The 13,980-nt window shown below is 36.9% G+C and overlaps 1 protein-coding gene across 1 annotated transcript in view; it reads left to right on the top strand.

Moving 5' to 3' along the window:
* Nucleotides 1-224: 224 nt before the first annotated feature.
* hgo (homogentisate 1,2-dioxygenase) overlaps nucleotides 225-13,980 on the top strand; it is a 41,530-nt gene continuing 27,774 nt past the window's right edge. The window contains exon 1 of the mRNA XM_067103965.1: nucleotides 225-381. Within this exon, the coding sequence (XP_066960066.1) occupies nucleotides 361-381 (21 nt within the window). The 5' untranslated portion in view covers nucleotides 225-360. The remainder of the gene's footprint in view (nucleotides 382-13,980) is intronic.

The raw sequence follows: 13,980 nt of genomic DNA, 5'->3' as shown, positions 1-13,980 counted from the left end.
TATATATATATATATATATATATATATATGCGACCTTCCGTATAACTATTCTCATGTGCTTAATCCGGGTACATATCATCACGTATTCTTGAAGGAGAATAGTTAATATTCAAAATGATTTTTGAACAGTGCGATGTCAGTATCAAGCGCTTACCTGCGAAAAGTTCGTTTTTGGCGCTCCACCCTCATTGCTAAAACTAGCCGCTCCCCAAGAATGTCTTGACTAGCTTCTCGTTTTCTATAGTGCGGGGCCATGGAGTAGAACTGCCGTATTCAGAACTAACCCACTACCCGTTTACCTGCAGACGATTGGAGAAGCGTCGAGGTGTGGGTGTCTTCCCCGGTAAAGCCACTGCCAAGATGTCTAAAGACGGCTTGAAGGTAAGAATTTGCGAGTATGTGATAAGCGCTTCAACAGTTGCTAATAAGTTTCTTAACCTAAGTTAAAGCTTTTTAATGCAGTTTTTTGCTAGATTTTTATTTCACTCTTATCTTTTGGTCAGCGTTGGGTTAGTCATTAAATACCTTCACGGGAACCAAAGGTTCTGTTATTTCATATGTCCTTGTAAAGGACTTTTTTAATCTTCGTTGAAACCTAGCTGAACGTTATTCGTTACCAGAGAGATAGAGCAGATGTAAAATTACCGTTGTCGATATATAATTGGTGATTTGTTTAAAAACAAATTCATATATATATATATATATATATATATATATATATATATATATAAAAAATATATGTAAAAATGTCCATAAAAACTATGGTCCTTTTTATCTTTATAGTGTACCGTTGGATTACAGTAAAATACATTCATATATATATATATATATATATATATATATATATATATATATATATATATATATATATATATATATATATATAGTGTGTGTGTGTGTGTGTGTACACGTAATCATATCTCAGATATAATTAACCGTGAAGGACAGGCTTCATCTTCATTTGAGCTTTTCATCAGAAATATTGCGTGCTGCATATTAAATTCCCAGTTAAATAACGTCAAATTTTATTGTCGATCCAGTGGGCAGTTTTTTTAATCATCAAAATTACTTCGTCTCACTTAAAAATAAATGAAATTATCCACATGTAAATAAAAAAATAATGAATTTTCTTCATTACAAACAGCTAGCATGCATTCATAATTATGTCAACCACATCACGGGTGAGATGGTCTTCCCATTTCCCCATTCCCCACTGGGTTACTAACTCTCTTTTATTATTTAGGCATGTAGAACGGTTATATTCAATCACGAGGATTAGGCTTCCTATGCCCAGTATGTTGGTGTCTTCCTTCTGCCGCCTCCCACCCAAAATCTGAAAACATTGACTATACATTATCCCTGGAATAAATTTATTATGATAGGACGGGCACTCACTTGTAAAGACTATCAGATGGATTATAATTTATTTCCTTTGGTATACCAGGACTGAGAGAGACTGGGTGATCACAGGGTTCTTCCCAAACTGGTTATAGCCTACTGGATATTGTCAGTAAAGTGGATATTTCCAGCTGCCGGATAGTTTTGAAGTTATACTTACTTTATTTGGCGGTCAAAAGTTACTTGAAACCGCCTCAGTTGTCTATATGGGTTATATATGGGTTTTTAAACGAGCTCTAAAGTACCGGTCAAATTACATAAGCCATTACTAAAAATAATTAGTTGCAATTACGAATGTTACATATTGTTAGCCACGAGTTTCTTAACCTCAGAAAATGAGTAACATTTTCCATTCTAAATTTTCTCGTGCACGCAAGTCGTCATACAAATAATTCTTGTATGCAATTGACCATAAAGGTCTCCGGGAGGCTCAAGTAGTGGACGCGCAAAGCACCCGATAAGCCAAACAGGCTATGCTCATTTGATTAACCGTAATATTCATATCCGCATCATAGATGTTTCATCCTTAACATATTTCTGTGTGTTATATAACAACGCTTTTGTTAACTGTTATGACGCACTCAGACTAATTATTGTTGACTGCATTTTTTGTTGCTGTTCTGTCCTCTCAAGGTCAGTAAGATTTCATCACCCAGCGTTGTTATGAATCTCTTGTACGAGGGAATGCAAATGAACCCTGTCTCTTCATGAGGGTTAGTTACAGCAGAGTAGTGTTCATGTTATTCCTTGTTTTCCTCATCCAACCTCGGAGTTTGTGGTGAAATAGTCTCAACAACTTCATGCCCACCCTAAACACAGTAGAGTTGTGTGCGTGGCGAGAACAAAGCGTAGGTTGTGATTTACTGTCTTTTTCTCTTGTCAGTTGCATACCCTGATTTACCGTCCAGGGAATCTGTAGTGACTGATTTGTCTGTCTGTTCAGACTTTTACATTCCCAGCCATCCGCTGCTGTTAAGTTTTTTTTTTCCATTTATTAAGCCACTGTGTAGAGTTAAGTCAGGGCCATACTTTAGAGGTCAAAGGTTTACATTTGGTCTCCCAGAAAGAAGGAAAAATGATGTATGAGGGTATTGATGACGTGAGGTGATTCGACTTTCCTAGCTCTCATACCCATTCTCCCCATAGCCATTTTTTTTTCTAATTCACCTGACCATGTTTTCAAAGACTATTTAAAGATTTTAAAAGCGTCATTCTCTTCCTATTACGTGCTTTCCATGCTGATGAACTGTTGACACATTGTTATTTTTGATAACCATTGTTTTGCGGGCAATTCATCTTGTAATTTTGACCTTTTGTGTTTTTATTCTACTGGGATAAATTAATTCAGCTTTAAAGCGACACACAAGTGAGTATTCCAGGAGGAAAACTGATGTTACTTAAACAGCTCAGAGTGCCATATATGGGCCTATATTATATATAAATTATATATATATACACACATACACACACTATATATACATATATATATATATATATATATATATATATATATATATATATATATATTTTGCTGGAAGATTGGGTCATCTAAGAACGCCGAAGATTCACCAGGAATAGAAGAGCAAACAGCCATTGTAACATCCTATAAATTTATTTGGCCAAATTTCCGAGACTAAATGTCTCATCATCAGGGCTGTAAAATACAAATAATAAAGTAAGTTTTTTTAACTGAGTCGATTCTTACTTTTTATTCTTTGTATTTTACAGCCCTGATGATAGGACACGTATTCTCGAAAATTTGGCAAAATAAATTTATAGGATGTTAAGATAGGTTGTTTGTTGTTTTATTATATATATATATATATATATATATATATATATATATATATATATATATATATATATATATGTGTGTGTGTGTGTGTGTGTGTGTGTGTATGTGTGTGTATTTATATGTGTATATATGTGTGTGTGTGTGCACGCATTGCGTTATATACAAATAGAGTGCCTGTTAAAAAAAAAATATGAACAAGAAAAGACTGACGAACGTACACTCGATGTGTGCTGGAGTGATCCTAGTCACCTCGAGGATTTTCAGTGATAAAAGATCGTAAACTTGTAAAGTTACAGACATCAGTTGCGTATCAGAATACAACATTATAATAGCTTTGCACACGTATTCACACAACAGCTCGTCGCAGACTGACAATAAGTAAACTTATCTTTGATGTGGGCGTGTTGTAAGTCCAGATAATTCATTTTCGAATTTTCCATTGATAACTGTTTGCCTTTTTCATTTTTGCCCTTAACTCCAGACTCCATTATGAACCTTTGCAAGTTAATGGATTTTTAGCCTTGGTCCATATGAAGAAAAGCCTGTTGTGAATATCCTGCTGCAGAAAATGGAATGTATTTTTCGGGAGTCTTTTTAAAGGAATAGAACATTGTCTTATTTGTGTTTATCCAGTGACTTTCGTCACCTCAGCCTTTCTTAAACTTTACCTTAAAATGACAGTCGAATATGTTCAGTTCCCTTAGAGATTTCCTTGAATTGTGAAAATCTCTCTCTCTCTCTCTCTCTCTCTCTCTCTTCTCTCTCTCTCTCTCTCTCTCTCTCTCTCTCTCTCTGGTGTTTAGGAGAGCGATGTCTTGGAGGTTTTTCATTCTTCTCGGGCTTAGACCTAGTCGTGAGGCTAACCGCCCCCCCCCCCTCCCTCCATTATGCCTAATCAGTATGACTGAATGAGTGAGATCTACGTATTGCTACTATAAATGGCTGTGCACGAACCTTCTTATAAGCACCTGTAAATGAGGTGATTTACCAGTACCCAGTTCTCGAATATTTCGACATCCTGGCACAAGACTGAATTTGTGACATCACCTTAACGAACATAATTCCCAAAGTTTATGGACAGGGAGCAAAAAGATGTTAGAAAGCATTCTGATGTGGCATCATTTCGAGACGTTTTGTCCATTTTCTAGGGTTCTGTTCCTCAGTGTACCGAATAATGGAGCTTTAGATACTGATATTGTGTAGTAGGGTATTTTGTGTAGTAGGGTATTTCAACGCTGAGTCAGAAACAAGTGTTGTTCACGATAACAGTCATTCCGTGTCTGTAGGATTTTTCCCAGCTGTGAAAGGAATGGTGGCTAAATAAATTTTATTATTATTTACTTGTTACTGGAAGGGATGGTAACATCAGTGGTAGATGAAACACTTGGCATGGCTATGAACAACTGTGAACCATTTAATATGTACACACACACACACACACACAAAAACACATACCATAAATTGATAATGATATAAGTATATACATACTATGAATTATATATATATATATATATATATATATATATATATATATATATATATATATATATATGTGTGTGTATAAATGTATATATATATATATAGTATGAATTATATATATATATATATATATATATATATATATATATATATATATATATATATATATATATACATACTATAATTATATATATATATATATATATATATATAAACTGCATATATATATATATATATATATATATATATATATATATATATATATATATATATATATATATATATACTGTGTTAGGCAAGAGTATAAACTCATCATAAAAACGTTAATAATAAAAATAATGACTTCAGCTTGTCATCCAACACCAGCTTAGCTTTATAAAGCGCCTACGTGAGCCTAGTCATACGTCAGCATATGACCACGTCTCATAGTCTTCGAGTTCTTCAAGGTATTGTCTTCGTTGAAGCAAAACCAAAACATTCCCAATATGGTCACGTTTGGGGTTACCTTTTTCGTCTTTTAGTTTGTTGTCGTCTAACCTACATTATTATTATTATTATTATTATTATTATTATTATTATTATTATTATTATTATTATTATTTTGTTGAAGAGAATGGCAGCATCAGTGGAATTGCTTCCATTCTCTTTAACAAAACATGCTTGAAAAAGAGGGTCTATTACCTTCATATTATTATTATTATTATTATTATTATTATTATTATTATTATTATTATTATTATTATTATTATTATTCCGCTTTTTTTAAATGATAGTTGGCGTTACAGGTGTTAGCAGCTAATTAATTTGATAATCGACCACATACATTAGCCACTCAAGTAAAACTGTCCCTAGTTTGTCAGCAGTCGTTATCCTCTTGTGATGATGAATATTGTATATGTGTGTACACGTAGATCATATCTCAGATATAACTAATCGTGAAGGACAAGCTTCATCCTCATCTGAGCTTTTCATCAGAAATATTGCGTGCTGCATATTAATGTGCAGATTCCCAGTTGAATAACGCCCAATTTTATTGTCGATCATCAAAATTACTTCGTCTCACTTAAAAAAATGAATTAAATTATCCACATATAGATCAGAAAATAATAAATTTTCTTCATCACAAACAGCTAGCATGCATTCATAATTATATTAACCACATCACTGGCGAGGTGGTCTTTCCATTTCCCCATTCCCTAAGTATGTCTTTCCCCTCAAACTTGTCTGGTTGGCGGGCTGTTGACAGAGTGAGATGGAATTCTTGAATTTCAGCTGAGTATTAAAGTCAGCATGACTTTCATTTGCAAAACTGGTCGCTCATCTGGACCCGATGGTTTACTGTATATTTGTTGAACTGACTCCCAAGATAAGAAGGTTCGACTTGATAATTCAGTCTTATTTTCTAGTTCGTCTCGAGTCTGTGTTTCGTCTGATCACAGAGACGGGCAAATCACTGCTAAATTTTTGGTTCCATTTCTTCTTCTTATAGGTTCACTTTCCGAGTCTGATATCAGTATTTTCCTTCAGTTCACATGGTTCGCACTGTTTGAATCTTGTCACCAATAATAGTCTCTCTCTCTCTCTCTCTCTCTCTCTCTCTCTCTCTCTCTCTCTCTCTCTCTCTCTCTCTCTCTCACAAACACACACACGCACACCCACAAATGCACACTTACTGTTTCTTGACGTGGTCAGTTTGACAGCGTTATGTATATCAAAGCTGAAATGTAAACTACTTCGGTACATTTTAGCTTGAGATTTAGTTTATGCATCAAGGGTCTGATAGGCCTAGGCTGAAGGGCCATAAAAACAAGTGGGAAGCTTATCGGTGAAATCCTTCAGCTTTAGGTGGAATGGAATGTCCCTAAGGCCTCCAATTTTCTCGTTCTTAGGCTTAAGCGCCCATTCGACTCTCTATGTAGGTTCGAGAATTAGCATGTCCTCGGCTGTGTCGTAAAATAACGAAAGGACCAGATTTGATTTACCATTACTGAAATTTTAGAAACCCTTACAGTAAATGCCAAGATAAACCTTGCTATACTGAATAAAAAAAAAAAAATCGTCACTGGAGTCGACGAGAAGATAAGATCTTAAATTAACTGTAGGAGACAGCTTTATCATTTAATTTTGTTTTTGTTTTTGCATAAATTATTCATGTAAGAAAGAAAGTCCGTGATGTAACTGAACAAAAAAAGCAGTCTTGTTACTTTCATATTATATCCTCTTTGGCATATCCCTCGATCGGACATAATCAGACAAAAGTGTTCTTTTCTTCTTTTATCGAGGCTCTCTCGCTACCTCTCCATTCCCTCAAATCTTATTGCCTCCATTTTTGTGCTTAAATGTATTTGTTTGTTGTTCCTGATTTCTCTTATCATTATGTCTTCTTTTTTCTTTTACTAGCATCGTAACATTTGTCTGTAAAGAACGATACTTTTATGTATTGCCTTTGTAGGAAAAAATTGTTCTTTAGTTAAAACCAAAGAAGGGGAATATAACTTTATTTTCTAACTTATATTTTTTGTAGTTTTTTTATTTGTTAACTCATTGTCAAAAACAAACGAAGTAAATGAAAATGCACTATAGCAGCCGACTGGTGTAAAGTTTTCCCTGCGATTTTTTCATCGTATGACGTAAGGTCATTTTGATCATTTCATTATTTGTGTTGCTTGCTACAAGGCAACCCATCAAGTGTTTTTAACCCTGAACCAAATAGTAACAGTGAGGCTGAGTATACATCCTAGATGCAAACGGTCATTCTTACGGTAACCTCTTCTGTGCGTAGGACTGGATACACCACCGGTGTTGTTAGCCCATGTGATCCTGTGTCAGCTAAACCAAGGTCCAAAGAGCTAAACGTCAGGGAAAATAGACGTCTCGTCATCCAGCGTCAGCATACGACACCTGCTGTTGCCATATCATATCTTCAAACTGCCCAGCCCCGTAGGGGGGTTGTGCAGTCAGTGCACCTCTTGCGGTGCACTGTAGGCCTTACTTACGGTTCTTTGCACTTCGGTCCCTAGTTGCAACCCCTTTCGCTCATTTTACTGTACCACCTTTCATATCCTCTTTCTTCCATCTTACTTTCCACTTTCTCCTAACAATTGATTCATGGTGCAGCTGCGAGGTTTTCCTCCTGTTACGCCTTTCAGACCTTTTACTGTCAATTTCCGTTTCAGCGCTGAATGACCTCATAAGTCCCAGTGCTTGACCTTTGGCCTAAATTCTATATTCAGGTCAATTCAATTCAAATTGCCCAGACATTTTTGTCGAACAAGTCAAGAAAGTTATTACCTTGCAAGCAAAGCGAAAAGGAGAAACCAGAGAGAAAGGAATGTTAATAAATTACAATAGAGAAATCAAATAGCAGATAGACATACATATTACACATAGACGTGAGTCTGTGAAATCATAACCTCTGTTAGGCCAGGATTAGAAGTACAGACCAGAAATTTGAACTTTACGGACGAGGGATATATATATATATATATCGTTATCAATTTTTATATTTCGTTCTGTCTTATATTTTCTTTTTTCTTTCGTTCTGTCTTGCTTTTCTTCTTAGTTTTATTAGTCCATGTTTAAACAGTTCTTTCGTCTGTTTCCGGAATTGATAAAATTTCATGATCTTTTGTTTGTCCGTTATTCACATTCAATAACTTGTGACGCCAGTTAGTGGAGATCAGTCAATTAGTCCTCAGCCCTCATCTCGTTCCTTTATTAATCCTCTTTCTTTTCATGAATATTTTCCTTTTTTAATATAGATTGTTGTTATTTTTCAGACCTCCTATGTAGGGCAAGTTGCTAGCATTTATAAATGGATTGTCACATCAGCAGGATATACTTATTTTGCCAGTAGCCACTGTAGTATATTTTTCATTGTTGCTTGTTTATTGACATTTGTTTATTCAGGTTTTGTTGTCATAGATCACATTTTTCACTGTGCAACATCGATTGTTGGAAAGCAGGAACTTGTGCAATGCATTCCCGAGCACTTGATATATATATATATATATATATATATATATATATATATATATATATATATATATATATATATATATATATATATATATATATATATATATATATATCTTACTTTCCTCCCCTTCTCCCCCTCTCTTTCCCCAGATTGGAAGGGTGCCTGGTTTTTGGCAGTTTTTACTTTTTTGCTGCATTTGATTGGTAAGATCTTGATCCTGTCTTGTTCATAAGTCGTTGTTTTTCTCCTTCCAAACCGGATACATTGTATTCTGTGAAGGTTTGCTTTACTAGATAATGGCCTTTTTAAGGATTGTTCCAAAATTTCTGTGATGCCGAATGAAAATAATCAACGAGCCATTTGTCAGATGAAAGCTGGAAATTTAAATGATCGAGAATTCTTTCTGTCTTGGATCTTGGTATCTTTCCTTCGGTTTCTGTGAAACGTCTTAGGTTTCTTGTAAATATTGCGAAATGGTGAGAAACACGTTGATTAAAATAAAGACGGAAGAAGTGTACCTAATTCCCTGTGCTCTGTTAATTAAGAAGTGCAAGGCGACTAACATATCTATTCTTATAGAAGCATCTCGAAATTCTTACGATTAATTTAAAGTTGCTGCGCACAATGAATTTTTCTTAATAAAAGTTCCGTCTCATTGTCTAGTCTTTGCTTGCAGACCCACTCAAGGTCACCGATGCACTCTGCTCTTAGAAACAAGTTTCTTGTTCATAGATTAATGCGTCATTATTATTAGCTTTGCGGTTACTTTATTTTCACTGTTTTCCTAATTCCTTCTTCCCAGTTTGAGACGCCTTGGTTTTATAGAATCGAGGTGGCATGCAAAGAAAAAATTGAGAGCCGAAAACGGTAGAAGGACACTCACGTGATTCCTCTGTGGACTGTGCTGGTGGGTTTGTCTGGCTTTCGCGTTCTGATTGGCTGCTCAGCTCGGATCCCAGGTTGTGATTGGCTTGGTATGAGGGTATGGCAAATATCCCGGGGGCTGATTGGCCAAGAACTGGGTGTGACGACGTTTGTTTCAAACGGTCCAGGTATCCTGACTTGCCTTTACAGGTGGAATTCAGCCACAACTAAACATTCAACTCAAGTATTTGTGCACCAACGAATAATATAAATAAGCTGTTAATCTATTAACATTAGGAGTGTATCGCATAATCTGTCATTTCGGCCATTACTCGGTTTAGTGTACGAATCTTAACATCGTTACTTTTTGGGAGTATCGATAACAATAGCGGGATATGGTCCTGCATCGACTCCACTAATCAAACAACTGCTAAAGTTAGAACTATAATTATTACTAGCCATAATTCCTTCCAGTGCTGTCCCATAGTTATCGTTTATACTTTGCATCTCCTAGGGAAGAAATAAACACAAAATAAAAAAAGATATTCATAGAATGAAAAAATTGCCGCATGACCTCTGCAGACCTAATCACAAACATCATTGGCATTATTTATTTTAGCTCTGGCAAGAGCTTCAGGGTCATGACGTCGTATACTTACCCCCTAACCCACGGCCTTCTTCAACCCAGCATTCCCTTGGATACTCCTCCTCCATCACTGCCCGTTACTCTGTACCTCAAATATGTCTTTACTTTCTGTTGCCGACTCGTACAGCGTTAAGAGTTCTTGTAGCCCTCAGATATAAAGCCGAATGTATTAATACGCTTATATGACCTTTTGGTGACCTTTTCATCTTCTGACTACACTATTCGGTTTTCATCTGTTCTCCATTTTAGGATTAAGGTTATTGCGCATCATCAGATAATCTGTTTGCTATGTCACAGAATGATACTTTGCTGCATCATTAACTACGGAGTACAGTAGGTAAGTTAGCCGGCGTCACAATCCCTTGCAAAACCTTACCAAGGACTTGGATGTGTTGTTCACTGTAGTTCCCTGCTCATGAGTATGTTGCATGCAACAGCCTGTTGTCAGCGTTGTGTGATTGCAGAAAGTCGCCTCATTCGGAATGGGGAGCATTAAGATGGTATTTCTTTTTATAGAGAAACGTATATTGTAAGGTGTCGTCAGCACTACATGTCACTTCTCGTGTATGGTTCTCTTAGTATGTGTGTATGTATATATATATATATATATATATATATATATATATATATATGTGTGTGTGTGTGTGTATATATATATATATATATATATATATATATATATATATATATATATATATAGATAGATAGATAGATAGATAGATAGATAGATAGATAGATACACACACACACATATATATATATATATATATATATATATATATATATATATATATATATATATATATATATATATATATATGTGTGTGTGTGTGTGTGTGTGTGTACAGTATATCTATATATATATATATATACATCTAAATATACACACAAGTGTTCGTGCATAGGAGTTAATGTGTGTTAGGAAGGGTCACTAAGGCAGTGTAATTGCACGTAATGGTCCGTTTACCTCGTTATCACCCTAATGACATAGTTGTTCCTTTTAGTAATTCTCCAGGTCGAAATAATTGCATTATGTGCCCCCCTTAGATAAGTATTGCAGCACTAAAGATCCGGTCCCTCAGTTTTCTGTGTGGATGAAATTTGATAACAAATGTTTCCCCTACTGTATATTTGTTTATTATAGTTCATGTTGATTAATACTTGTTTATTCTGTATAATCCCTTCTACTGTGTTTTAATTCTTTGCGTCCACTGCTTGTCAAATTTATTTATACCTTTGTGCCGTAGGGAACTTCTATACGAAACGGGCACTTGTAAACTAAAATGAATAATTACTAATTATTAGTTGAAAATCTCTTCTGTTGCCGTAGTTCTTCGTCATTTCTCTCGGAAGTGAGCAGAAAATTTTGGCCACCATTTCTACGATAAAACTGCGTTAATTTCTCAGTCTATTTCTACTTAGGATAGTTTCATTTTTTAAGTAAATGTTCCAGTAAATTACCACGAACAAAGTTCCATAAAAGGAAAAATTCCACATCCGAATGTGTTCAACAGCAAGACAGGTCCTTTCAAAGTCCAGTCGTTACGCGAAAGCCCGCAAATGGCGCAGCAAAGTCCAATAGGCAACAGGACTTTCTGAGGGAAGTTGCATAAGACTTCGGCAACAAGTCTTTCTGGAAGTTACGAGTGACAGGTAGGCGGGTAATTTTCCGCAAAAGTCTCCTTGCTTGAGGACACATTTAACCGGCTCCTGGGATAACTATTTTTTTTTAAAGACCAGTTTCTCTTGCCCCAGGCTTTCGGGCACCACAAAACTCGTATCCTTCGTCTCCAAGGAGGGACTTAGGACTCACCTATGCGGCCTTGAGAAACCGTGCGCTTTTAGATTTTCAGTCTAGTAGATGATGAACAGCTGAGTTTCTCTCTCTCTCTCTCTCTCTCTCTCTCTCTCTCTCTCTCTCTCTGTGTGTGTGTGTGTGTGTGTGTGTGTGTGTGTGTGTGTGCGTGTGTGTGCGTATAATTATAATAACCACAGTATCCTCTTAAATTCTCGAATTAATTTTTCACACTTTTTGGATACACCTGTCACTACCGAGCCTTAGGTCCATATGCAAGAATATGAAGTGATTCTGATGTCGTAGCAGGATTCGAACTCTCTTCTCGTGGTCAGGTTGGTAACGTGACCTTGTTTTGAAGTGCGAAAAATTCGAAAAGTTAAGAGGTAGTTAGTTGACATACGTGGGTTGCAGCTGGGCTGAGAAAGGGTGTGACACTAGCTTTTTATTCGAAAAAGACTTTTGAAAATCGGATGGGTAACATTCTCTGGAGAATACACTGTGTAAAAATGCTAGCGTACACATTCCTTCAGAAATGCCAGTAATATAAGAGAGTCGAGATGGAAAGTCCTGAGACTCCAGGAACATAACGTACCGTTGCGAATCTCGGATCCAGGTACCTTCATTCTTTATATATTAAATAATGGCCAGAGGTGAGGGAGGCTGGCACAGGCTGGACGACAGCAAGTTTAAACAAATTGATTATTTGTAGACTATTGTCATTACTTACAGACACACACCTTGTGAGTAATCTATTCATAGTTTAGTTTTTGCCTTGTGAGGGGGTAGTGCTATTAGTTCACCTCACGTGGTACACTGTAGTCATTACTGAACGGTGTTTGCAGCATCTACTCGGCCCCTATCTCCATTCCAGCTTCATTTCTTCAGTCATGCTGTCCAACACTTCAAACTGTTACTTCTTAATGCAGGTGTGGGGTTTACTCCAAGATCCACATGTAGAAACCTTGCTGTCCAACCACTCTAACCCTTCTTTTCATTTTCATAAGTGCTGACTGGCTGAAAAAGCCCAGTCTTGGTTTTAAAGCCCAAGTACCATCTATTTATAATTATAAAATCTGCGTGGATCTGCTCTTATTTGACCTACCCAGGTGACAGTAGGGGAGACATGACACAACCACCCATCCCCTGCAAACCTGTTTATCTGGCCCGAGTGGGGGTGGGTAGGTAGGGGAACAGGAGGGTAAGGGAGACATCTACCCTCCTCTTGCAAACCTGTTTGTCCAGCCCTGGTGGGGGTGGGGTAGGTAAGGGATCGGGAGGTAGGGGAGACAGGAGCGCCTAGTTCCAGTGTGCGCCCAACAAGCTCGTAAATTAATAAATCACTCAATTAGTAATTGAATTTTGGGAATATTCAATGCTATTGTGAGGTTCAAGAAATGTCAGAAGTGAAAGACTGATTCTTTATTATTCTCGACAGGTGTTTATAATGCGGAAAGCAGACAGAAAGGTAGCAGGTGACCTGAGGCCCCCTGCTGTGTCCATACAGAAATTGTGTTTGTTAATAGGCATAAGAAGACATATATAAAGCGTTACAGAACATGTAAAAGGCAGATATATATATCAGCAGAAAGGCCATACAACGATGCATACAATGAGATACATAAAGAATCTGAAATAATAACAAGTAACATATATGACGTGATTAATGTACATATGAGGAAAGAAACACAAGAATGGAGAGGCAATTTGACTCAGAGCTCTGACAGGAAGGCTGGACCCCTGTCTGCAGTGATGCTGTCTGGCACTCCGAAACGGCTGATCCAACTGGAGAGGAGGGCCTCTGCACATGACGCTGTTGATGCCTCCTCCATGGGGGTTGCCTCAGGCCAGCGGGTGGAGCGGTCTATGATCGTCAGGAGGTATCTGGCTCCTCCCAACTGCGGAAGAGGCCTGACGACGTCCATGTGGATGTGGCTGAAGCGCTGACGAAGCTGGGGGAAGTCACCAACCCCGGATTCTGTGTGCCAGGATGTTTTGCTCGCCTGGCATGTGATGCAGCTCCT

This window comes from Macrobrachium rosenbergii, chromosome 5, assembly GCF_040412425.1.
Source record: "Macrobrachium rosenbergii isolate ZJJX-2024 chromosome 5, ASM4041242v1, whole genome shotgun sequence".
Taxonomy (NCBI): domain Eukaryota; kingdom Metazoa; phylum Arthropoda; class Malacostraca; order Decapoda; family Palaemonidae; genus Macrobrachium; species Macrobrachium rosenbergii.
Note: the sequence above shows the minus strand (reverse complement) of the source record. Positions and strands in the feature narration are given on the sequence as shown.